Source organism: Strigops habroptila, chromosome 2 (assembly GCF_004027225.2).
Source record: "Strigops habroptila isolate Jane chromosome 2, bStrHab1.2.pri, whole genome shotgun sequence".
NCBI classification, from domain to species: Eukaryota; Metazoa; Chordata; class Aves; order Psittaciformes; family Psittacidae; genus Strigops; species Strigops habroptila.
In genome coordinates, this window is record NC_044278.2 from 99,516,871 (window position 1) to 99,544,711 (window position 27,841).

At 36.8% G+C, this 27,841-nt stretch overlaps 1 protein-coding gene across 7 annotated transcripts in view; it reads right to left on the reverse strand.

The window, feature by feature from the left end:
- NBEA (neurobeachin) overlaps nucleotides 1-27,841 on the reverse strand; it is a 508,722-nt gene that overhangs the window by 368,413 nt on the left and 112,468 nt on the right. For all 7 annotated transcript variants that reach the window (XM_030475974.1, XM_030475972.1, XM_030475969.1 and 4 more), the window contains exons 7-10: nucleotides 21,655-21,774; nucleotides 17,217-17,363; nucleotides 9,732-9,929; nucleotides 9,165-9,298 (exon numbers count right to left, since the gene is read on the reverse strand). In XM_030475974.1, coding sequence (XP_030331834.1) covers nucleotides 9,165-9,298; nucleotides 9,732-9,929; nucleotides 17,217-17,363; nucleotides 21,655-21,774 — 599 coding nt within the window. The remainder of the gene's footprint in view (nucleotides 1-9,164; nucleotides 9,299-9,731; nucleotides 9,930-17,216; nucleotides 17,364-21,654; nucleotides 21,775-27,841) is intronic.

A 27,841-nucleotide genomic window follows, 5' to 3' on the forward strand; every position in this document is an offset into this window, starting at 1 on the left:
CTGTATCCAGAACTTTTAACACATTTCTAAGGATATTAAATTTCTGTAGTCATCTTGGCAGCTGAAAATAAATTAAACCTGAATACTTTAAATATAAAAATTTTCATCAGCAGAGCCAGATTGCCAAAATTATGCCTTTAAAATGGTTGCTGTTGACACAGGGGAAATAATATCGATTAGAAGACTGTCTTCTAAGATGAACACATTTTCAAACAGAATTAACAAACTTACCAGTAACTAAAATGCATCGGATTGCTGCAGGGCTCACATTACACTTGCAAAATTCTGTGCACTGCCATACAAAATTTGTCTCCATTCTTGCCTATTTTCAACTCTCCTAGATACAAAGGCAAATATAAAGGATACTTCAGCCCATTCCTACATCTCCTCTGTACCATGCCCTGCCTAGAACACATCAGTTTGTCTGCAGTGCAGCTAAGATAGATATAGATACACAATGAAAGTCAGCTAACACTAAATCAGGCAGAATTATGATTTCTAATGAAAATATAATTAATTTCAGGACAAAATTTTTCTAGCAGTTTTCCATTACTAAGAAGCAGAAAAACCAGGCTGCACACCAAAACAGGAAGATACTGTATTTCCAATGGTTATGAAGCTGTTTGTTCTGTAATTAGCATACTGTAGAGACAGTAAGTCTCTGTAATACTGTTATACTATACTGTTATACTATATAAAAAAATTGAAGATTAATTACATTGTTACAGCATTGCCTGATTTTCCCCTCAAACATACATGTCCCTTGTGAAGACTTAAAAAAATAAATAGATTTTTTTATATATATATATAAATTAAACAGAAGCACAGAACTGGTGTTCACAGCATACACTGACTGGAAGATGTTCTTAAGGATGCTTTCATGTCTATGCATATTTATTATATTTGTGAAGTCCCTACCTTTAAAATTCAGCTATTCTTACGATGTGCACTGAGAACTTATAAATACCACCTAGCTTATTTCATTCATCTAAATATATAAATGTAACTAACTATTATGTGTCAATAGTTCATGTTTCAACATTACAATGTTTAAGCATCACAACCTTCAGTCAACAGTCATGCAATGTTACTCCTTAAATAAAAAATATACTACAGATATTCACAAAACCAACAGCTTCTGTAAATAACAGGCTTCAAAATTCCAAAATATAAAACTTTCTACTTCACTAAAAATAAGAATTACACATATACCTACTTCATTTCCACTGCCCATTTATATTAAAGGGAATTTTAAAGAACCTTTTCATATTACACATAAAAGAAGCTCACAGTCAAAATCCCAGGATTATGGGGGAAGTCTTTCTGCTATGACAGTCACTGAAAAAGAAACAACTGCCTTTGTCAAATTCTAAATTGACTGGTAGTTCTGACTAAGCAAACAATTACTACTGTTTTGTGGAACTAAAATACAGGACAATTTAGATAACCTGTTCTTATGAAATGAGTTTTTGTGACTTCACTTACAAATGAAGCATCCTTTTAGGAACATCCATAATATATTCAAATAAACTCATCTTACAAAGGCTTTGGAGAAATCAGAAAACCCCTAGAAGTCAGGAATTTGCACCACTAGGTTAAAAGCGAAATTTGTCTTGTATATATATTTTTTGTCTGCCTTTTTTAATAAATCACTACATAGATTGATTTCTCTAGCCTACCCCTTCCCATGATAATTTTCCCTGAAAAAAACCCTTGGATTGTGTGTTACAAAGTTATCCAGATTGTGCTTTACAAAAGGCACCTTTAATTAAAGTCAGCCTGTAGCTATAAAGATCTAAGTATGATGATTAATAATAGATAATTTAACTCGAAGAGGCTATGTGAAAGAGAATGATACTGGTATTTATTCTGTCTGATTATCTTTGGGAAGGATCCTTTATAAACTAATTTGTATTTCCAGCTTCTCCAAAATAAGACACAGGATCTTATGATTAAATCCATCACAGGCTATTAATGTGATAACTTTAGAAAACTAATCTTAGCACAAACAGATAAAGTGGCATTAAGGAAAATAATACACCAACAATAAATGTTTCGTTTTTAAACAAAAAAAATCCTAAGGTACTTGCACATGAACTTCAATTCAAAACACATGTCCTGGGTTTGGCTGGGATAGAGTTAATTTTCTTCCTAGTAGCTGGTACAGTGCTGTGTTTTGGCTTTAGTGTGAGAATAATCTTGAATGAGATGAATGTGGTACTTAGTTGTCTCAGCTTAGTTGCTAAGGTTAAACCACGACAATGCAATACTGGCCATATTAAGATAAATTATTATTATTTATTATTACTAATTATTATTACTGTTGTTGTTATCATTACTACTACTGTAGTGGTAGGACAAGGGGTAATGGCTTCAAACTCAAACAGGGGAAGTTTAGATTAGATATAAGGAAGAAGTTCTTTACAGTGAGGGTGGTGAAGCACTGGAATGGGCTGCCCAGGGAGGTTGTGGATGCTCCATCCCTGGTGGTGTTCAAGGCCAGCTTGGACAGAGCCTTGGACCATGTGGTTTAGGGCAAGGTGTCCCTGCCCATGGCAGGGGGGTTGGAACTAGATGATCTTAAGGTCCTTTCCAACCCTTACGATTCTATGATTCTATGATTCTACTTCTACTACATCTGCTGGCTGCCCATTACATCTCGTTGTTATCAAGCAGTTTAAAATGAGTTTGGCTGATTCATTAAGTAATTTGTTACTTCATCAGAATATTTACTAAATATTTCTTACTATGGACTTAGAAAATCCTCAGGGAGAAGCATTAGCAACATTCTAACAATATATTTAGATGCACAGAACATGCAAGATGATCTCCACTTCCTTACTTCATTCCTTCAGGAAGAAAATCTAAGCACAAAGAGTAAGCACGGATTTCAGAAACTGTTTTGATTGCACTGGTAGTATAGGTTGGGAATACAAAAAAGGGTTTTTATCAAGGTGTATTCACTGCTAAAGCACGAAATCAAACATTTGTGCATATTTTAACACAGTGAATTGCTCTGCTGCTACATTACTAATTATTCATTTTCATTCATTTATATTTATGAAGTTATGGGCACTACAGCCTGTGCGCCACAAAGCCAAGAAGGGTTCCCCTAACCAGGTTGGGGGTAAAGGTAAACTTAGGGCAGAAGAGACATGGACAGATGGTAGGGATGGAGAGGAAGTTTCCATGAGCTACAGCTACGGCTGCTCTCTAAAGTGCTTCCTTAGCTTCCAGCTTAACTGCCTTTTCTTTTTGTAAGCTTTCTGGAGAGAATGGAGAAACTACTTCTTTCTTCTTCCTTTTTAACTTTTTTTTTTTCTCATAACATATGATGAGAACAGTAAAAGAATACTAAACCTGTTTCATCCAAACTGATGCCACTAAACATGAGTCAGATGAACAGGTGTCGTGTGGGAGAACTAGAGGCAAGTCATTACACAGCTTTGCTTACAGGCATAATATTTTGGGATACAGATTCCTGTCATAAATTAGCCACCCTTAATAGTCCCTGGATTTTCTGGAGAATGCGGAGGTATTACAGTTTGGGAGTTTACAAAGGATTTCTACCACATGATACAGTAGCTGTATTTTCTTTATAAACTATGGTCCAGGCAGCCTGATTTGGCAAGTCATATTCCTCCTGTCACAGTTTGGGAAGATTCCAGTACAACTGATTTCATCTAAGTACAGCTAGGTTATACTAGAGACGTGAAATTTCAGGTGCAAAATTCAGCCTTCTTCCCTTTGAAATGCGTGAGAAGAAAGTTACTGGCACCCAATTCTGCAAACTTTAAATTGTAGACTGTGGTGGACTGGGACCTGGCTCTCCATCAGAGGCACAAAGGTAAATGCAATGACCTCAGAAAGGATGACTTTCGCACCTACTCTCAAGTTTAAATACCTGGGCCAGCTGTGGCAAACAATAAAATTATTGAAAGACAGCAGGAGAGGACAGGTTAGGTACGTAGGGTACTACCTGGCATTCATCTTATTTACTACCATGATCTTAAAGATAACTTCAATTAAACTAATGACATCATTAAGAATTACTGGAAACTCACAGATTACTGGAAATTTACAGATTTTTCAAATTAACCTAATTAAAAAATCAAGACATCAAATTTTATCTCCTATCAAGCTAGAATATTTCCCATCTGTGGAAACTAACAGGAAAACTGCCTACTTCCTATCAAAGTATTCATCTATCAAATAGTAGATGCATCAGCACTATTAGTTACAGACAGGAACCCAAAAAGTCATCATCTAAATATAAAAAAAATACTAAATAAAATTAGTAAAATATACTAACTGATCAAAGCAAAACCAAATACAATTACAGGAAAAGATGAAGAACATGAGTTGAAATATTATTATTGCCTCCCTCACCAATGTTTCTATTCCATTGACTTATTCACAATAGGTGGGCAATATATTCTGTAACAAGGCTACCTATAATAAAGAATGAAAATAATGACAGTAATAAAACTGACTGAAAAGATGCCTAAGTTTACTTGCTTATATTATAGGTAGGTGTATATATCACCTTTAAGAAAATTAAGGTGGGCCTTGGCACTGCATTTATTTAGTATGATAAACAGTATTTTTAATTTTTATTGTATAGTGTACAAGATCTAGCAAATCCAGTTAGTAACCTCTACAGTATGTATTTAAAAGAATTCTTGGAATGACTTCATCTATTGAAGCAAACAGCTACATCTCCTTCTGTTTTCAAGTATTTTTCCCAATATGGTATAGTCCAAAGCAACAATCTCATCTGAAATAACACTTGTTATTTATCCTGTGATGGAACTGCATCATTGCCAAACACTATACATTCAACACCTTGTCACAACCAGTCTGTATGTCAGTGCTCAGCAGACCCAAATTCAAAACGGTACATGAGAGACCGCAAGTGAACAAAGCAAGTACTTCCTATCATATCACGCATATAGGCATAATCAAAGCTAACAACATGAGTGTAATAACATTAAAAAAACACTGTATTGGGTTTGTGTGGCAAGATTTTGGTAGGAGGGGCGCTACAGGGGTTACTTTTATGAGAAGCTGGGAGAAGCTTCCCCCATGTCTGACAAAGCCAGTGCCAGCCGGCTCTAAGATGGACCCACCGCTGGCTAAGGCTGAGCCCATCAGTGACAGTGGTAGCACCTCTGGGATAACATGTTTAAGGGAGAAAAGTTATCGCGCAGGAGCAATTGCAGACAGAAAGAGTGAGAATATGTGAAAGAGCTCTGCAGACACCAAGGCCAGTGAAGAAGGAGGGGCAGGAGGTGCTTCAGGTGCTGGAGCAGAGATTCCCCTGCAGCCCTGGTGCAAACCATGGTGAAGCAGGCTGTCCCCCTACAGCCCATAGAGGTCCATGGTGGAGCAGATCTCCACCTCCAGCTTGGGGAGGACCCTATGCTGGTGCAGGGGGACGCCCAAAAGAGGCTGTGACCCCGTGGGAAGCCCGCACCAGAGCAGGCTCCTGGCAGGACCTGTGGCCCCATGAAGAGAGGAGCCCACGCTGGAGCAGGTTTGCTGCAGGACTGGTGATCCCACGGGGGACCCACACTGGAGCAGTCTGTTCCTGAAGGACTACACCCATGGAAGGGACCCACGCTGGAGCAGTTCACGAAGAACTGCAGCCCATAGGCAGGACTCACACTGGAGAAGTTCACGGAGGATGGTGTCATGTGGGAGGGACCCAACGCTGGAGCAGAGGAAGAGTGTGATGAGTCCTCCCACTAAGCAGGAAGAGGGGCAGAGACAAGGTGTGATGAGCTGACCACAACCACCATTCCCTCTCTCCGTGTACTGCTGGTGTGGAGGAGGTAAAGAATTTGTGGGTGAAGTTGAGCCCATGAAAAAGCGAGGGGTGGGGGAAGATTTTTTTAAGATTTAGTTTTATTTCTCATTATCCTACTCTGATTTGATTGGTAATAAACTAATTTCCCCAAAGTTGAGTCTGTTTTGCCTATAACAGTAACTGGTGAATGATCTCCCCCTGTCCTTATCCCAACCTAACAAGCCTTTCTTACTATTTTCTCTCCCCTGTCCAGCTTATAAGGGGAGTGATAAAGCAGCTTTGGTGGGCACCTAGCATACAGCCAGGGTCAACCCACCATAAGCCCTCTATATTTCTTTTTATTACATAAACACCTTATTGACCTAAGCAGCTAAATTTTCTATTCTAATCAGAGTACTGAAAAGAAGGATGAAAAGTAGCAGTGTTGGCATTCAAGCTGAAGGATCACTTCTGAATAGCAGCAGGTGCATCACTTAATCTAAGAACACATACTTAAGATATGAACTCAGCTTCCATTCTTTTAATTTCAATGTGCGAGAGTATAAGAATCTATATTGTGCTTGAAAAGCAGAATTGTAGGTTAATTCAATATTTAGTTTGGAAACCTCAGGCACTTATATCAAGCTATTTATGCTTCCCACCTCCCAGGAACACAGTAGGACAAAAGGCAGCACAGCTATGCAAGTGACAACTTCTGAGTTTCCCCAGTTGGCCACCAGAAAGAAAGAAATTCTACAGCCTTTACAGACAGACATAATGGTTTACTGTCATCAAGCATCATCTGGACTTGTTTCTTTTTGCAAAGCAGCACCAAGATAATATGCTTACAAAAATACATAGATTGAAATGTCTGAATGTCAACTACTTTTCAGGAAGAAGTGGTGCAGCCCTCTGTGCTGTTGTAGATACGTTTTCATAGGTAAAAATGGTATAAACAAGTATCAAATACAGTTCAATAACCATATTTTGGAAAAGAACAAGTACAGAGAGAATAGTCAAAAAAACAAGCGGAAAGAAGGAAAGCACTTATTAAGTATACTTCTTCCCTTATTCTACTCCACAAATGAATCTTAAATGTAGCCCTGTTTTCCATGTTTAGCCCCCATTCTACATTATATCCTATCTATGCCCCTAGAAATATTTTATTCCTTTATTTGCCTAATTTCTTGTTCACTTAAACTATTATTTTTCTCATTATCATATGCTATTAAATTAAATGTAAGAAAATTATGCACATATACCAAATTCATACACATGAATTATCAAAGCTATGGTAATTCAACATTCCAGTTACATCTCATTGAGCAGTCATTTGCTTAAAAATCTTTTGAATATGTTCTTGAGTTAGGATTACATCTTGTTGTATTATGCATTTGTAAAATCATATAGCAAAATGAATTACGTATCTCTTTTCAGAATATAATCTAATTATAGAAGAAATGCATTGATTATTAAAGAACAATTTTTTTTCCTACTTACAGGTCAACTAAACCCAGAAATGTTCTGTACATTTTAAACTGAACTTTATGAATGTTCTCACTCACTGGAAAGATCATACACTTGGGAAGAATCAGTCTTTCTCTCTGTCTTATAAAAGTTACATTATATTAGCTCTCCATTCTTAAACAGACCTAGTTACTGCTTTACCATTTATTACAGACTAAACTCATTGAAGAATTTAACACATATTTTATTCATATGTATGGGCACTTATGCACATAATCTTCCTTAAATTGGGATAAAGCATTTTTGCCTCCTGATGTTCCAGTAAATTAAAACATATTTTTTTTCCAAATTTATTTCAAATCACGTGGTTGTTTTTTCTATTCCCCTTACTTCACAATACTTCAATGCAAAATACATACTGGAAAACAGACTACAAAAAAGTAAATATCCCACATAAGCCAATACAGGAAGAACTTTTCTTTCTTTAAAATTGAATGAAATCATTTGCACCACTATACTGCTTGGGAGTAGAAATTGTTATTTTTAAGAGTGTGATATTACTTCTAACATTGTACTGAAATATTCTCATGAAACACATTAACTTTTCACACTACGGAAACAAATAAAAACCAGCAGCCATTTTAGCTACATGTATTTGAGTCACTGGGGGGGAACTTTGAGGGAAAAACAGATGATTGACAAAACTTCACAAAATTGATTAAATTCTTAATTTAGATTGAGACAAGTGATCTTTCATGAGAAATTATACCAATGTATCAGTTTCAATTAAATTTTTCAAAATGGTCATTGATTTTAGTATCATTTAATTATTTTTCGGTTAACTAATTTATTACTGAAGTATCTAATGCAATAGGAAATATCTAGAACAACTAATAGCAGAGTGTTCTAAGCAGGAAAATAAGCCATGTACTCTGCATAATGCACCTATTTTATAAATTTATTCAAATAACAGAATCAGTTTATGCTGCCCGTAAAACGCTAGCAGGTTTTGGTTACCTACCATCCCACAGGGAAACACCGTGCCGGTTCTTCAGCCTTACCTTTGAAGTTTTGTTACCTCCAGAGGTTTAGGCCACACACTTTGTTCTGACAAGTTTAGACATCTTGTGTTGCCACTAGAACAGGAGACTGCCTTGACAAGCAGGTGGCAAGAGATCTTCTTTGCAAAAATAACCACAGTTGAGCTAGCTTTGAACAAGTCAGCATGGGCACTGACAGACTTCTAAGCAGTCATTTGCAGGCTACGCACGGAAGCGTTCGCCTAGTTTCTGTACAGGCTTTTCAACCTAGCGGTTACTTCCATAGCATCAGATGGTCCCTGTTTAAAACTCTCTTGGTGTGTCTCCGGTCACTGCTGTAATTGTAATATGGCTACAAAATAATCAATCATATCTCTGTGACTTTCTGACCATGTATTAATAGGGAAGGAGGCATCTTTCATTAATTATGAATGGTACGAAATATGAATTCAAATGACACAGACTTTGAGAAAGTACACAGCATTGCACTGTAAAGTAAAAGCACATTGGTTTCTTTTAGAAGTTGCAAGAACTGTCGCAAAACTATCCTTAAATACTCTAGAGTGAATTGAATGGCGGGGGGTTAGAACTACATGATCTTTAAGGTCCCTTCCAATCCAAACCTTTCTATGATTATATGATTTAATCCAATCATCTTTATGCCAGTTCCACCTGGAATCTCATCAGATTAATACAATTTACACATGTCTACCGTAAACTACTTTTAAAAAATAATGTAATTTTCAAAGAAACAAGGATAAAATGTAAGTCACAGCATTTACAAAAGAAAATAAATCAAACATTCACACAATAAAACCAGAAACATTATTAGTTTAATTTAGTTTTTATCTTGCTTAAAAGAAGCTTACCAAACTGTTGTTTCCACCTGACTGTCGTGCAGCTGTCGATTGTCTAACTGGGCAAAGAGAGGAAAAAGAACTTGAATCCCTCCAATAGAATGAATTGCACTGTGAATGGAGTGGGTTACGATAGCTTTCACATCCTAAATAAAATAAACAAACAAAAGAAAAAACCTCAGTTATTCTGATTTTTAAAGGTCAGTTACAAACATAACTTGGGAACACTTTAACAGTAAACTGAGTACAAACTAAAACAGGCTTGTTTTAACTTAGTTTCAATACTTATGTTTCAATTATAATCACTATACTTGAAGACAAACATTAAACAGAAAAACTTCAGTATCATGGCAAACTGTGCCTTATGTTATGAAGTATGCATTTCTTAATGAAGAAATAATCTTTTTCTTCTCTAGAAAGTTAGCAAGAAAGAACAGTTCAAATGATAGGTATATTAAGAGGTAAAGGTAAAATAATACAAAATAGCAACCTCTTTGTATACTAGCACACAAATCTGCTTATTATCCAAATGAGGTTGAGCTAATAGTACTCACAGAACAGCAATTTAGTAGCACAAACCTGAAGCATAAGAGCATGGGGGGAGTGTACAAAAATTGAAGGATTTTCCTTTGGTGAGGATTCAAGGCATAGCTGAGCATCAGTAGCCTTCGCATTATAGGTAAAAGCAATGCTACTTGCAAGTTTCCCATCGTATAGCACTTGTTTATGGTGCTCAGCCAGATGAATGTCACTCTCAGATTTAAATTTGAATGTGCTCTGAAAAAAAGTTTTACAAAACAAACATTTTAGACAAAATCGCCATGAAATATGCAAAAAACACGTTGAACTTGAGAGGGAATATAGAAACTGCTAAACTTTGTTTTAATCTTCCAGTAGTTTAATGCTATTGAACATTGAGATTTTTTTATTTACTCCACTCCACATCAATATGTCAATATAATATTTGTATTTTATGTCGTATTATTTCTCTCTCCTTTTAGCATTAGTGTTAACAAGTCTCAGAAATAACACGAATCAACATGAAATAACATGAAATACATGAAATATGTCACATTAAACATCTATAAATAGGTTAAAATAAAAAATTGAGCATACAATGCATTCACAATGAAGAACAAGTTAAACGCCTTCTATTTTAGTTTATATAAACTCATTAAAACGACAATATCGAATCCTGTACCATTCTGATTAAAGGAATAGTTATTTTTAAACAGCATTAAACCCCATGCTTCATTAACAGTCAGGAGTATATATAAATAAACTACCTACCCTAAAAAAAAACCCAAAACACCAATAAAATTATAAATACCATTTTTCAAATTAATGATCCTCAAACTCAAAGATTTTACAATGGAAGACTGAAAATTTCTAGTACTGTTCTGAAACATACCATGATTCATATCTGACCTAAACCTATGTTTGCTGGCAACGCTGACAAATCAATCAAGCACATGAAGATAGATTTCTGCCCTTCTGCAAAGCATTGTCAGATTTACTTGGCACATAACTACTTTGGCATGTAACAATCATTTGACAGTGGCAAAAAGACAACTAGTGGTAACACACGGTGCTGTACTGATGCAAGTATGGCAAATTTGTTAGAAATGACCATCATTTAATTAATGCAATATATCATATGCTATATTTCTAAAGTCTTTACTCAGTTTAAAATAATTTACTGCTGAGATTAAGTATGAATATTTTTGCTTGTTGTCACTGCATACAGCCATCACAATTCTCATTATCCCTTTGTAGCTACCAAACCTTTCCCTCTCTCCCCCCACACGTAAGAAATCACGTATCATGAAACTACTGAAAGTACTATCATTAGGGTTTTGGTTATCATTTTAGAAAAATTAAAATAGGCCACTTCCAAGCTATCAGTTGCTCTTTCCAAACAAATTACAGTTTCCTACTGATTATGTAAACTCATAAAACCCATTCAGTTTTTCAAGAGCTCTCAAGGCTGCTGGAAACCCTGAAAAATTTCTCTTGCTTGCAGCCAAATGATGGGAAAGCGCATCTGCTCAAGTGACTGACATATAGCAAAATAAGGTCTTGTGACATGCATCCGTATGGGTCGTAAGATTGATGTAGACTAAATAGACTGGGCACCTGACTGTAGCTGCTGGAGGACCCGTGCAGCAGATATGTCCCATGGTGGGTGATGTCAAGCAGAAGGGAGGCAGCAGTGCCATGCTGAAAATGTATGAGATGCAGGTACCATGAGAGAATGCAAGTAGGAAGGGCAAAAGGAAGTGAATGGGAAGTCAGTGGTTCTATCTGCGTTTGGCAAAAAAGGATGTAACTTAGTTGTATTAGAAGGAGTGTTGCTAGCAGGTAGAGGGATTCTTGCCCTGTATTCAGTACTGGTAAGGCCATACCTGGAATTCTGGGCTCCCCAGTACAAGAGAGCCATGGACTTACTGGAGAGAGTTCAATGAAAGGTCATTAAAATCATGAACTGACCGAAGCATCTCTCTTATGAGGAAAGGCTGAGAGAGCTGGGACAGTTCAGCCTGTAAAAAAGAAGCCTCAGGGAGGATCTCATCAATGTGTATAAAGGGAAGGTGCAAAAGAAGATGGAGTCAGGCTCTTCCCAGTGGTACCCAGTGACAGGACCAGAGGCAATGGGCACATACAGAAAGACAGGAGGTTCCCTCAGAACATCAGAAAACACTTTTTCATTGTGAGGGTGCTCAGCAAGGTGGTAGTCTCCATCTTCGGAGATATTAAAAACCTGTCTGGACACAGTCCTGGGTAAATGGCACTAGGTGGCCCTGCTTGAGCAGGGGGGTTGGACCAGATCACCTCTAGACGTCCCTTCCAACAACCTCAACCATTCTGTGATTCTGTGATTTGCATTTGGGTTAGACGTGTATTTTGTAGGAAAACTCCCAGTGACCTCCACTTACTGCTCTGTTCATAGTACAAAGCTCTACAGAACCAGAGACCTCCTTTTGGCTGAAACTTAATGTCCTCCAACTGGTGGTAGTCATTCAGCCCTAAGTATCAGACTACAACCAATCTGAAGTAAACACCCACAAATATACACACTGTGGGTATTCAGCCCTCAGCACCAAACGCTTTAATCTAGAAACTTGTTCATATCGTGCCACACTAAATATTGAAGTAGAAAACCCCAAAGAATTAATATTATGCTCAGAGCTTGAGAGCTGGCTCTCTGTTGATACGGCTGGCTACAGGAAGTGACTGCTACAGATTACAAATTTGTCCTGAGGAAGGTGATGATGTATTTCTCCCCAGAGGGCATTTTTAGCTATAAAGATAAATCTCTGTCCACTTTCTGAAGAGACACAAATAACTGAGTGATTTCATAGATTTCCAAAGATGTCTGCATTCTGTATATACTATATTTTGATGTTTTACCACATAAAAACACTTCCTACCTGGAAAATTTTTCATGCCTCTGAGCTTTGTCAGATTCCAAAGCTCAGAATGTTTTACCTCTATACAGTTTTTCATAACTTTGCTCTCTTAAATATGTCAAAGTGTTTCAACACAAAATTTGTATCATTTCGCTACCATGAAATTTCATAACTTGCTAAAATGATGAAGTCAAAATAAAACCAGTTTTATAAACAAATTTTGTCATTAATCTACCTCCTCACTTTCAGCGTTTACTATGCCTCAAGAATTTATCAGAGATCACTATTTGAAAGTCAGGCACAAATAAGTTATGAATCAATCTAATACTGCCTCAAATTTTTTGGAGAAAAGAATTAAAGGGGCATTTTGCCATCAAAGCCTACCAAAAGTGATCATAAATTGGAAATGCTATTCTCCCACCCAAAAGATTATTATAACAGAATCGAAAGACAGGCTACAAATTCTGATACATGATATTTCCTTATTACTAACATATATCTTCAGAAAGAGAAAAGCAGTTCAGTACATGCATACTATACCAGGGACTTGGGAAAATACAACCACAGGAGGACAGCAGAGGCTGTCAAGCATATACGTTCAAATTGCAAGTGGTTAGTTACTGGTCACTGAAGTAATACAACTTTAAGATCTGGTAAAAGCAGTGTTAGGGCATAAAGATGGCAAAAAAGAGTCAGATTTAAAATATTCTCTGTATGATAAAAATATATACAGGATCTATAAAGAAGGTATAATGGTTACTTGCTCCTACAGAAAAGGGAGAGAGAACAGAGAGAGCTGAGAATTACTCCAGCACTGTTTTCTCCAGTAAAGAAGCTGTGCTTTATCAGGACCACTACTTAAAACACCAGCAGCTCTTCCTTTTCCTTTAACATTTCCTTTAGTGCTGCTTTTTGATTTACCATTCACCTCATTTAGCTACTACAGTTCAGTAATCATATATAAAATATTTTCCTGTACTATATAACTGGCTTAAGCAAATTTGAATTTTCAAGAGTATTTTGTGTGTATCTGAATGTGCATGTATGAATGAATTATTTTCCTCCAACCTTCGTACATGACAAAAAGATTGATACTGCAGCATTGATCAAGGGCAAACTCAGATGCAGCAACATATGAAAGAATCTGATAACTTGGGTTTTTTTGTGTATGGGAGGGATAAGAGGAGAGGCACAGATTTGACAGGGCTATTAGGACAGGGCTTTGTTGCAACATCCCATTAAAACCAGCACCAAACTGCTATTAGATGCATGTGTTCATCCCACATTACCTTCTTTGCCCCTCTATTCTGTGTTTATCAGCCCCTCAGGATCCCAACTGAGACATGGTCCTCTCTCTTCTTTGCTGCCTGGGAACAAGGATGGGTAGCAGAAAAAGCACAATGAGAGCAAGAATGCTGCTCTCATTGCCTTTCTTCAACCTCTAGCAACCAAAAGTGTCAACATAGTAGGCAAAAGCCCTGTTCAGCAACTGTAAGACTCAAAATGAGCATGTTTTATGACAGATAAAACCTAGGAACACAAATATTGAATTCTACTATGTTTCTACTAAATATAATTTAAAATTTCAAGATATTTTATGGATGAATTTGGGAAGAGGCAAACAGTTCTACTGCCAGTATATTTTCCTCCCTTCCTCTCTTAGAAGTTTGATTACATGTCATTTTTATGCAATAGTTACTAAGTGTGGCAGCTTTTCAATATTGCTACTCACATAAACAATGTAAAATTTTTTGTTACAAAAAAAGGCCTTTTGCTACAACTGAAAACTTAGTATTTCAAAGTAACCTATTTGCTTAATAAATATTTTTTTATATTAAGGTATTCTGGTTACAACTAACTGCATTCAGAAGGACATGTTGAGCAAGACCAGCATGGAACTATTATGAACTGTTTCTAATGTTCTTTAATAAGCATGTAATGTGCAACCAATAATATAAACACTATATATATGAAACTATATGTACTATATGTATGAAACTACATAAATATTATATATAAATAAAGCTTCTCTAGTTAATCCTAAAATCCGCTGCTTCTACCTGCATCACAGAACAGGGCTGGGCAAAGTGCAACAAATTCACTTTTCTTTGTATATCAAAATCTGCCTTTTCCTGAACTTTGTTGCAACATTACATACTAGATATATTCACAGATGTGTGCTTACTGCACACACATCTTACTACACATCTGGTATGCTGATAGAGTAGGCAGATTTCTCTGTATTCCAGAGGTCTTGATGGCAGTCATTGTACACTAGGGACATAATGAATGATCGTGAGAGTAGCAAAATCATGGTCTCTTGTCACATACAAAGCAGGCGGAGCACTAAGTAAGGGATGGTTGCTTTCCTGAAAGAATCAGAATCCTGGGTTGGTGGACTAAAGTAAGAATAGTAAATCAAAGGAATTAGCACAAACACGTCATATGAAAGAAAATGCACAATGTATGAAGACATTGCCTTAAAAATTCTCAGCTATTTTGAATAGTCCTCCTTTGGGAGAAAAACTTTGGCACAACTGGAGTTCACAATAAATCTATAATAGTTGCTCTTTTGGAAAAGCTGAACAGTTGATTCTTGCAGTTGGTTAACAATACTAACAATAAGAAAGAACAGGACATGTAGCAAACTAAAGAAAAGTTTCTGAAAGACCAGTTTGTGTCAGCAAATTAGGGAAGAGCAAGAATGGGGTCTCTAATGTCCAGCAATTTGAGCTATGTGTCAATTGAGGCTTCCATGTACAACGAAATAGCATCCTGAAGTGTTCTGAACTGATGGACCTTTGCACTCACACAGAATTTGAAAAAAATTACAGAAATAAACTTAACTGAGACATGAAAGAGGCAACCTTTCAGTGAAAGCCACAATCAGTGCCCTGAGATCTCTAAATTACAGGACATGGTTCCTTTTTTGGCTGAGGGTACATCTTAGGTTGGAAGTAGGTGAGGAAAAATGGGTTCTGTTTTGTCATATTTGCTGGAAATAAGGAAGTTAAAGAAAGAAACTGTGTTATTTCCAGGGTCCTACTCTAGAAGCCTGCTTTTTTTAATGGCTATTAGTAAAATATACTTTCAGATTCTTAGACAAGAAAGGAAACTACTTTCGTAGTAGTAAGGGAGCATTAATGGTGCTGGGAACACAACCAAAAACTAAAAACGTGATATATCAGAGAAGAATATCCCTGAAGTATTACATTTTGTCTAACTGACATTTTAAAAAAAATCAGTAAGAAACTACAGTTGTGAAGAAATGTAATTTCAGGGAAGCCTATGAATGAAGCAAGGTAGTTTGACAACACTGTAATAAGGTTAGTTCAGTAACTACCGGAAATGTCATTTAGCATGAATGTGTGTGTACCTTATGAACCCCTCCAACACTCAAAAAATACTACATAATAATTTTCACTTCTTGAAATAAATGAAAATGTTATTTTGTATCACTTCAACATGCTTCCGCTAATCCAGGAACTTAATAAATTCATAAAGATTTACTGCATTTATTATTAAGAAGTATAAGGTTACATTAGGTTTTTTTATATGACTAAAAAAACATCTGCAGAAATATTTGTTCAAACATACAATACAGTATTAAGTTTGGAACAAAGTATTCCTCATTTGCACAGGTGATACACCACTCTTGACTGACTGAACATTTTTAATTTCAAGGCAGGTTTAAACCATCAATCATATGCAATAGAATTTCTCTAAGTAACCTTGACATATATTTGGCTACTCATACCACATACATACTATAGAAGATATTTTCAACTATCACTGTCATTCAGTGTTAGCTGTCATCAAACAATTTAGAGCAATCATTTTTAGCTCCCCAAATTAGTATTATTAGAATCTAAATGTTGATTTTTACTTGCTAAAGTTTTTATTTTCAGAGTATATGATATGTACTAAAAACCTGACAATGTACTTGAGATGATACTGCAAATTTCACAAATTAGAAAATGAAGAAAATGAAAATTTGGGAATAATTGATGGTAGAAATTCAATAGTGGGCTAGATTAATTTTCAGGCCTTCTCTACTAGGCAGTTTCTGCAGACTTCTGCAAAGTATCTGCATAGTTTTTCTTGATGAAGTAATACTATACACAGCCATTCCAAGACATTGTTCACACTAGAGATCCAATTTTATGCATGCACCATTAATTTGTCCAAACTGTCCCTTAAATGTCACTAGCAAAGCATAAGTAAAAAGCTCAACTTTTACTTCAACAGAACTGTTTGAAACTGTGCATTTGAACAAAATTTGTTTATTATGCCTTGCTGAATGTTAATCTGCCTTAAGTCAGGTTTTAAACACAAACAGCAAAGAAGAAAGTTATTCCCCTGGTACTCAATACACCAAATACAAAATTGCTTTAATCTGATTACAATCCAAAGTCATAAATTTCACATGCAAATGTGTTTCAGCTATGCTTTAAAGAAACAACTTGCATCTTTCAAAAAGCTGGCGGAAATTAAGGTTAGTTAAGATACTTGAAGAAATATTGTTTTGCTGAAAACACATCACATAGCTCTACATGATCCTAAGAGGAATATCTACATGCATACATTATCTTCCAGCTATATCTATCAATTATTTTCTTTTTCCAGTTTTACATTTTTTAAGAGCCATTATTACCTTATATCCAGGTCCTAACTGATGTATTGCAAAAATCTGTGCTGGGTTGAGTGCTTCAGTGAATACATATACTGCTCCAAGCTGGCCACAGAACACTCTATTAGCATCAGCAGTCTCCGAAGAGCCAAGAAAGCATTTATCATAGCTCTGTATCAGAAAAAGGCAATGTTAACAAAGTTTAGTCATACAAACTATACAATGAAATTAAATTAATGTACAGTTACTGAAACCAAAAATAAAGGGAGACTGTAATTAAAAAAATAAATCAATAATTTATTACTCCAGCACCTGGTTTCCTGTAGTGAACAACTTCTTTTGAATATCGTAGCATTAATTGTTTTACAAGTCAGTATGACAATGCTATTATGACTGGCTGCTAGAATTTGGTTTTTATTAATTGTTCAACATACAACAGAGAAAATTAGGACAATACATTCCAGCACCAAATAACCTTCCCTATTGTCTTCTAGGAAATATGAAAGCCTTGAACGTCGTGAAATTACAATCAGAACTCCCACTGATAACACGTAACAACACACATTGAAACGCACTCTTCTTTCACTGTTATGCTAACAGAGCTAAACTTCTCCAGCAGAAAAAAAACAAATACGAATTTTCCTAGTTTGCAACTGGTACTCAAGTCTCCACTATGACCGCAGCCTATAATGATTTGGTTAGATCTTAAACTCCTCTTCTGTCTTCTTCCACAGCCGCAAGAGTTATTTTCTATTCCTCCTTGCAACTACTCCTCTACACAAAGACCTTCTGCAGTTCTCCATCTGCCCACTTCCTATTATTTCAGGTCTGAAGCATTTTTTGTGGCTTTATTTTTCCCAATTTAAATTTATTTTGCAAGAATGAGGTAAAATTCCCCTAGTGCTTCCAAGAAAAAAGTCTTTCAGATGAAACAAAGTTTAGACCTTAGCTGTCTAGAATAAAGATCTGGGGAACTGGAAAACAAGATGGAGAACAAGAGGAGAACAACAGGAAGCACAAGCATCTTTGCAAGGCTATTCTATCAGCTTCCTCGAGTAACATGTACTTTATTTAATGAAAACAAAGACCAGGCCTCACTTTTGAGCTGAATCAGCAAACCAATAAAATTTGCATTGGGAAGCCTGCTTTTTCATCTTGCTTGACTGCTGAGTTTTATCCTAAGAAAAACTTCTGTCAGTCTCAAGAACAGAATCAAATATGGTGAACTGCGACAGCAACTGATCTAGATGGATCAGTTAAAATTATTAACAAGGAAAAGGGGACTGTTTAAAGAGTCATGAGGAAGTCAAAGATGTGGAGCTCAGCTCTGCAATGAGGTAAAGTAAGAAGTAGCTAGGATTTTTCTCCAATTTATCCTCTTTTTGACCAAATACTACTACTTTGTTGTTGGTTTTGTTGGAATTTCTGATTTTTTTTTTTTTTTTTTTTTTTTGGATAAAACTAGAAAAAAACCTCCTGAAAAACCTACATAAAAATTATTCACAAAGTCATATCCAGGATGCATAGTGAAAAAGATGGGCTATAAGACCACTCTGACTATTGCTAAATCTAATAGTGAAACTTCCTAACTACATTGAGTTAATTAATTAAAATCTTGCTTAGACTTGAAGGCTTTACTGACACCCGTGCCATCACTGTCAGAATGTTAAGCCAATTCATGTTGAGCAATTGCCATTTTTCATGGTTATTTCAGGAATTTGACTGAGCTACTAAAGTCACTCTTCTTCCTATTGTATACTTACAAATTCTGAGACATACATTCCTTCCTATTACAAGGGTATTTTCCTGGATTCTTCTAGTTATCATTAATTGTACAACAGCTATTGTAGCTCTCAATGGATTCTCACGTTTACATATAATTACATTCTAGGTCTGTTAAACTGCAGTAATTTCCAGTTCTGTCTTTTTTCATTCTTACCAGATCACACTTTCCCATTTTCTGGTGCTTCATTCTGGATGAGGCATTTACATTATTTTTAATGAGAGCGGAGGGCTAACTCCTGAACTTCTGGTAATTTTTATTCACTTCTTTTCCAGGTGCCAAAAAGGCAATAAACCTGATTTATGTATTTATTTATTTGAAAAAAAGCGCCCAGCATTCCTAGCTCATTTGGTCTTCCTCTATCTCACATTTCTAGTTTTAAACCTGATGGACACCAACTGATCCAAGTTTGTTTGTCTATTTCTGTATATTCCCGGTCATATGTCGACGACCCCAAGATCAGGTGATAGACAGATCTGCTTCATTCAGTGCCTTGATCCAAATCCTCCTATTTTATTTAGACAAAAAAATTAAACTCTTTGTATTTATGGATCTAGTTACTTCATAAATCCTTCTACAGTTTTCTTATCTTGCAATGGAAATGTAAAGTTCTGTGAAAGACATCAGGATATCATCACACTGATCTTCATCCAGCTATCTGAATAAAAATCTTTCACCAAATCTCAGTATGCTCATATTCTGCACCTTGAAGAGAAGTCTTATGCTTTCTCTCATGTTACTTCTCATAACTGGGGAAAATCAACAATTCCTCAACCTTTATACGAAACAATAAAGTTCTAATATAATTATTACTAAGGACTACAGATCCTCACTCCATATAATTAGTAACTATAAATAGTAACTTTGTATAATACTATAATACTCTGAGAGCTCAGCTAGCTTTTCAATCATCACATTCTCACCTATCACAAAAATGTTTATATTACAAAAGAAAAACCATGCTCTGCAAAAAGTAAAAGGCCTGCCTTTTCTTTCAAGTAGAAATGCTACCAGGAAAATAAAGAATGATCATTAGAACCTTTGGCAAGCAGAACCCTCCTGCTTTAATAAACATTCTCGCTTTCGAATCCAAGTTTGCCTCTAGAATTTAGCAAGAGACAGTTAATTTCCTTAAGTACAAAAGAGCTTCCTTATCCTATAGAGGCAGTCAGAAACAACTGAGAACTATATCACAAATAAGAAATTACAGAAGTGTAGCAAGCTGACAAACAAGTGAATCAAGCACCTCTGAAAGTCTAACACAGATTTAGCTGAAGGGAAGCACAAGAGAATCATTTTGTCTGCCTTCCCCATCTGAAAATTTTGAGCTTGAAAGAGTCCCTATTTTCCACATCATTAGGTGTAGATTCCCAAACCTTCCAAAGTAGCAGGTACAAGAAGGGAGCACAAAAAAAAAAAAAAACACCCCAACCCCAAACTCAAACCAAAACCAACAAAAAACAAACAAAAAATCACCCATATAGATTACATTAAAAGAATTCAAGTATAAAAAATATGAAAACTGATGCATTTCCTGTAAGAATATATGTTAATTTGAATGTGTTCCAGTTAATAGATACAAGTATACATGCAATCTTCTCCAGGTAAAAATGACTGGTTTTCTGCCTGTGGGACAAGCAGATCACCATGTCTTTGCTCTGAGCTGACTGATGCCATGCAACTTTACATCTCTCAGTATCTTTTAACTGGTTTGGATCGGCCAATTAGAGAGGACATCTCTCTAAAAGCTTCCTACCCAAGAAAATTGCTCAGTATTAGAACGGATGAAATTTTGTAGCAGTTGAATTGCATTTGCCAGCAATATTAATTAAATATTAATACCCTAAAACTTAGCACAGGATTTTTAATACTGGTCAACTGCCTATTTACTAATGTCAAGTCAAACAATTAAAGGCAAAATATGTTTATTACTGGAAGATAGATGTAAGACTTCAGACTTTGCATAATACTATAAAACTCCTGACACTTCTCCAGACTTTCTTTCTATCTTGTTAGTTTAAAATTATAAACTCTGCACAGAAGAAATGATCTTTTACTATACTTATACAGTGCTTAAACCCATATGACTCTGATCATAGTTCAGGCTACTTAGCTCTATTGCAATAAAAAAACTTACTTAAAATTTTATGTTCAGTAACACAAAAAAGCATGGAAACCTTTTAACTCTTAAAAATATTTCCTATTGTATCCAACACAGAACTTAATGCAGTACAAAAATTAGTACTTTTATATACATTATACGCATTTGGCAGAATGAATCAGCTTTTCTTAAAGGCTTCGCTCAAGCTAAATCTGTAAAATCTGTAACTCTATCACATTTTTCTAATTAAAAGTATTAATCCACTATTATCAGATGTCCTCTATATGCTATCACATATTGAAAATACTAGCTCTAGCAGTCTCTCCAAACAAAATCTGTGAAAATGTCATTAAAATAGCTACACAAAATAAACCCAAAAACTTCCCAATATTCCAAAAAATACTGTCATATAAAATAAATAATCTTACATTTTATTAAGTACATAGCTAAGGAAGATAGATTAAATGATAAAGTTAAGAGAAGAAAATTTATAAAGATCTAAAGAAAAAAATAGTACATTTTTTATTTTTCGACTTTAAAACAAAAAGCTATGAGAAAGGAAAAAAATTAAATCTTACATCGTTTGTGTTAACATGCCAGGCCATGTCACCATAGGACACCAGCTGACCATTCACATAACATCGTATTTCACTGTTTCTCCATCGATTATAGATGTGTACAATGCTTATCATGTACCACTGGAAAGACATGGAAAATCAGTATACAGCAGCAGGTTTTGTGCTATAAAACATAAAGTTAATGAATGGCAGTGACCAGTCTCATAAAGTTATACAAACAGATGAATCCTTGCAAACTCATAAAATTAAAAATCAAGTCAGTGAAACTTCAAGTCCAGTCAGTAGAACCATGCCTTAATGTAATGATGCACCTACCTGCAACCCTTTATGGGATTAGAGTCAAAAATGTATACATATAATTAAAAAGTTGAATACACTTCCATTCCTGAAAGTGTAATTTAATTTAAACGCTATACGCTGTAACACAAAACACCACTGAGTTCTGATGGGAAATCCAGTTCTATGTGCACTCACCTTAACAAACTCGTATCACGTACCTCTGCCCTTTTATCATAGCTCTCTGTCAGAAATTATTAAATAAAAGGAAAAAATTCACAACAGCAAATTTTACAGGCTGGTTTAAAGATGTCATCCTGATTGTTTCATATGATTTTCCTCCTCTATTCTTTACCATTTCACTGATTTTTTGACAATTGCCATATCATTAAAAATGCATTATATACTCAAAGAGAGAAAGCATCGCAGTAAAATGTTTCCAAGTACAACTATGGTAATCTTTCAAATAACCTGTTCAAAAGGAATCATCATGTTCATGATGAGTAAGTTCAAGAAGCAAACCTTCACTTTCCTTTAAAACCAAATCTTGAAACTCATCTAAGACTAGGAGTGTAAATTAAATCTTTAAGATCTGCGAATCAACTCATACTTAACTCTAATGGGTGTCTGCAGTATTTCAAAATATATACAAACCAGACAAAAGTGGACATACTGGAGAAAGTTCAGAAAGGGCCACAAAGATTATTAAGTGACTGAAGCCTCTGACACGTGAGGAGAGGCTGAGATATGGGTCCATTTATCCTGAAGAAGAGAAGACTTAGGGGGATCTTATCCATGTGTATTAATACTTGATGGGCAGGGGATAAAGAAAATGTAGCCAGAAACTTCTCACCAGTATACAGTGACAGGACAAAAGGCAACAGACACAAATTGAAATACAAGGAAACTCCTTTTAAACATATGTAACAAGGGTGGCAGTAAGTAGTAAGGATAGTCAAACACTAGCACACATTGCTCGGGGAAACTGTGGAGTCTCCTTGCTTGGAGATATTCAAAACCTGACTGGACGACATCCAGAGCAACCTCATCTAGGTGTCCCTTCTTTTAACAGGGGATGAGACCTGTCTGTCTCAACACGTCCCTTTCCAATCTTACTGAAAAAGTAAGCTCATCTACCCTGAAAACATAATTTCATATTTTAATAATTTGGAATAATAATTTACAATTTACTTGTCTTCCCCTTCTTCGTATCTGTTTCAATTATTATCTTTTGATTTCTATGTTCAGCTAAGTCTTTTTTATTCAAAGCAGAGAACGTCTGCATTCCTCAGGGCATTATTTTAATACGTCACTTGGTGACTTGCTCCCTGAGCTGCAGTAGGTAGATAGATAGAGAGCCTACTAACATAAAAATCTGCCTCTCTGTATCAGAAAAATAAAAGCATAAAGTTTTCACATGTTGATTTTGAAATTAGACAGAGCACAGAATTACAAATAAAAAAAAGCATGCAGCAAAATGTATTTTTACAATAATCACTGCGTTGCAGTTCTCGAATTGAGCTATATACTGTTACAGATCTATAATACCTCTATATATTAGAACACAAATGTGTCTCCACATCTATTTCTAGGTCTTTAAAAATACATTTTTAATTTTTCCCTCCTTAAAACCTACAACAGAAGGGGAAAAACCCATACAACAGTACGTAAAGGTATCTCACTTCTTGCATATCTAAGTAAGCAGATTTACTGGGCAATACTAGATTAAGGATGCACTGCTACAGCTTTGGCTTCTGAAGTCACATGTGACCAATCTATTATTTTTTTCAAGCAACCATGAACAAGGTGTTTTTCTAGGACACTCCTCCCACTCTCCCCCCAAAAAATCAAAAAACCACCACACAACTCAATAAGCAAATGTTATTCTCCAATCTGTAGGCAGATTCTATTTCAGAAAGAAACGCCCACCATAAATTCAACCAACAATGCCTAGAAGCTTAACTGGTGCCTATGCTAATCAGAAACTAAGTGTAAACTGCATGACTAGAGCTCTGCTTTCATCAACACTTCTTTTCCAAAGTTTCCACACCACCTAACATAAATTTCTTACAAGAAAATCTCCCTTGTTCTCTTTCCTTCAAAGGTTAATTTACCAATAATCTCCACTAAGTGATGATTCTATGAAATACTTTCAATACTGCCCAGCAAGCAGGCGTTCTTTGCAATAGCACTATTCAAAGCTGTACCTTTTATAACTTTTTATTCTTATTTCCAGTTCTGGTATTTTTCTAGCAGAAACCAGATGACATTCATAATCCGCACGTTTTCCCATTTATCTTCTATCTGTGATTTTTCTTTCACAGTGATTTAAGAGCATTTCTGACAACATACTAGTTTGTAAGACTGTCCCTGTGTGTAAGCTTAAGCTTAACAGATGACTCATCATTTGGAAATAAACCGTTCATTACTTTTGTTGAAACACAGTCCACAGAGCCTGTAAGGAACTAAAATGAGCAATGCTATCTTGGGAGAGCTTTGGTGGCCATGTCAAACTTTAGGCAAATGATATGATCTTTTTATAGTCTTCCCCCCCCCCCCCCCCATGTTAACTCCCATTCATGGAATCACAGAACTGTAAAATGGTTAGGGTTGGAAAGGACCTTAATAAGAGCATCTAGTTCCAACCCCCTGCCATGGGCAGGGACGCCTCACCCTAGACCATGTCATTTGCCGAGGTGAGGAGCTCTGGATGCCTTCAGCACCGGACCGTGAGGAAAACTCAGCGTCCAGGACCCCCAGTTCTGAGCAGCGAGAGCCACCGAGGGAGCCTCAAGTCCCCGCCAGACCTTGCCCAGGAGCCGTCAGCTCAGCTGGGGCACACAGGGGGCGGCGACAGGAGGGACGGCACCGCCCGAGCGGGGAAAACCCGCCCCAGGGAGCGTGAGCGACCCAGGGCACGGCAAACAGGGCGGGCAGTCAGAGTGTGCTGTGGCTGTTGGCACAGGCAGGTGGTTATTCGCCTCAGGGCCGGGGCCCAGTCTGGGGGCTTTGCACTGGCTACCCTGGCGGTGGCCAGCGTCGGCACCCAGTGTCGCCACCCAGACGGAACGGATGGGAGGCTGCAGTACAGACCTCAGCGTGTAGAAAGTGCCTCCACTTGTCTCGTGAGGCAGGGGTGCACAATGGGCAGGGCTGCACTCGGTGCGCCCTGGTGGAGGTCCTCCTGCAGCAGAGGCTGAGCTGCGGGAGGCTGTAAACAGAGTAGTAGATATCAGGGAAGCTGAGAGGGAGCTGGAATGCTTACTCCAGGCCCAAACTGTGCAGGGGCCACGAGCGTCCACCATAGCGCATACAGAAAAGGAGGGCATTAATGAGGAGGTTGGGAACTTGTAACAAAAAAAACCCCAACAAAACAACAAAACAACAATAAAAAAAGGAGGAGGAAGAGAACAAATAAAAGCAAGGGGCTTCCTCCAAAACCTGTTGTCCCCACCCAGAACCACTTCACAGCTCTGTAGGGGGCTAACAAGGTAACTCCCACCACACTGGAGGAACAAGCAGTTGCCACACCAGCAAACAGGATCACTACTAGTGCATCCAGGAGAAAGCAGGTGGTCATAGTAGTAGGTGACTCTACTTTGAAAGGCAGAGAGGCACCCATGTGTCAGCCTGGCCCAATCTCAAGGGAGGTGTGTTGCCTACCAGGGGATCAGATCAGGGATGGTGCTGAGAGGCTGCCTGGTCTAGTAAGTCCTGCTGACTATTACCCACTTATAGTGGTCCATGTGGGTGCCATAGCGATAGCCTAGATAGCATTAAGAAGGACTACAGAGCCCTGGGAGAGGTGGTTAGGGGCTCTGAGGCTCAGACAGTTTTTTCATCAATCCTCCCGGTCAAAGGGGGACCTTAAAAAAGCCAGGTGGATTTGGCAGGTAAATAAATGGTTAGAGGGGTAGTGCCATAGTCAGGGTTTTGGTTACTTAGACCATGAGACTCACTTTGGGAAGCCAGGTCTACTGGATGCTGATGGGGCCGATCTCACAAAGAAGGGGAAGAGCTGCTTTGGTAGGAGACTTGCCAGGCTCGTCAAGGCAGCTTTAAACTAGATTTGTTGGGGGATGGGGCAGTGATCCATCCCGGCCAGTCAGTTGCCAGCACCTGTAATGAAGGCTCGGAGTGATGCACAGCTACTGCAGCTGCTCCAGCTAATGAGTCGGCTGCATTCGGAGCTCTGTGGATGCCTCTATACAAATGCCTGTAGTATTCATGCACACACAGCTTTTTCTAGACCAAGACTCCTTTCTTTCATGCAGTATTTTTTAATCTTTAGCATTGCCACCATCAGAGCGCTACCTATTTCTGTTACTCTGACCCACAAGGCAAGATCTACAAAAAACACTGAGCTTTTTTTCTCTTGAATCCTTGTGCATATACACATGCACACAGTCCACCCCACCTTGTTGTCATAACTATCCCAGTAAAAAAAAATTGCTTTTTTGCCAACCTGCACTTGAAATAGCTAAATTTACACCTTAAACTGTAATTTCATTTTAGCCAGGGAAGTATTCAAGTATTAAAAAATGGTTTACTCTTTGTGTCATATTTGTCACTAAGATCAATCTAGATAAAATGAGTAATACAGGTTTTCAAAGCTACTTCCTAAAATAGAGGATGACAAGCTCCACTAAGTCCTTAATGCAGTATTATTGACAGGAAAATAAAGGTCCTTCTGAGATTCCTGCTTACTCAGTTGATTTATATCCTTCCATCCATGTATTTTAACAAATATAAATTCTATTACTGCATGATAGCATAACTTCTTTAGGGCTTTCAAAGAAGTATAAAGCCTAAAGTTCTTGAGAAATCAACACAGTATGTACCAACTGGCTCACAAACCTCTTCTTATGCACAGTAAAAATCCTTGAATTCAACAGAAATAGGGGACAAGACTTCCAGTGCAATAATGGGTTGCTTTGTCCTCAATATGTTTGTCTGTGTGCTTTCTAATAATTTCTTTCTCTTTTTCTAGCTTCTACTCCATTTTAATGATTAAGATATCAGGCATGATACTATGTAATTCTAATTATCAGAATAGCCGATACTATGTAATTCTAATTATCAGAATAGCCTTTTTCTAAAATTTGTATATTTTTCCATCACCCATTTGTTTGACAAAATAGATTACATACCAAAATTAAAAGACTGGTAAATTTCATATTCAAATTTCTTTGGAACTTGGGGTGCCCAATGTCCTGGAAATGAATTATTATCTCTCATATTGACTTCTATACCTCTTCTACTGCCATTTTAATTTCCTCTGACTCATCCCCATTGACTCATCTTGCAGTAAACAATGATGCAATTAATTTACTTAGGTTTTTTGTTATGATACTATATGCTTCAAGGGCTCCTATAAAGCCTTAGTCATCTAATTACTCCTATGGACTGGAAAAAAGAATTGTCTTATCATTTTACATACAATTTGCTATAACATATTTTTCTAAGTCCTCTTAGTTTTGATACAATTTCTTTCTGAAGAACTTTTTACTTACAATGGTTCTGCTATCTACTTATGCACAGGTACATTGTGAGGAGCTTTTAAACTTTCTATTGGCTTTTTTTGACTAATGGTATATTTACTCTTAGTCTTTTGTATCTTTGCATTTAGCAATTTCTCTAGTACTATCTGATCTATCAAACACCTCCATCTTTAACTGCTCCTCTTTTATTTTTTTATCTTTTTTTAAAAACTAAAGGCAGCTTTTTGCAGTTCATTCAAAAATAAAAATAGCAAATCCTGCATATCCAAGCATGTTCTGCATTTTTCAAGACAAAATCAAGCAAGAGTCAGTGTCTGAACTTCTAAAAGTTTCAAAGCAAAATAAATCCAAATGCTTCTGGTATTTAAAAGTTTGAACTTTCGTTCTAATAAGATGCCACTCAGTATATA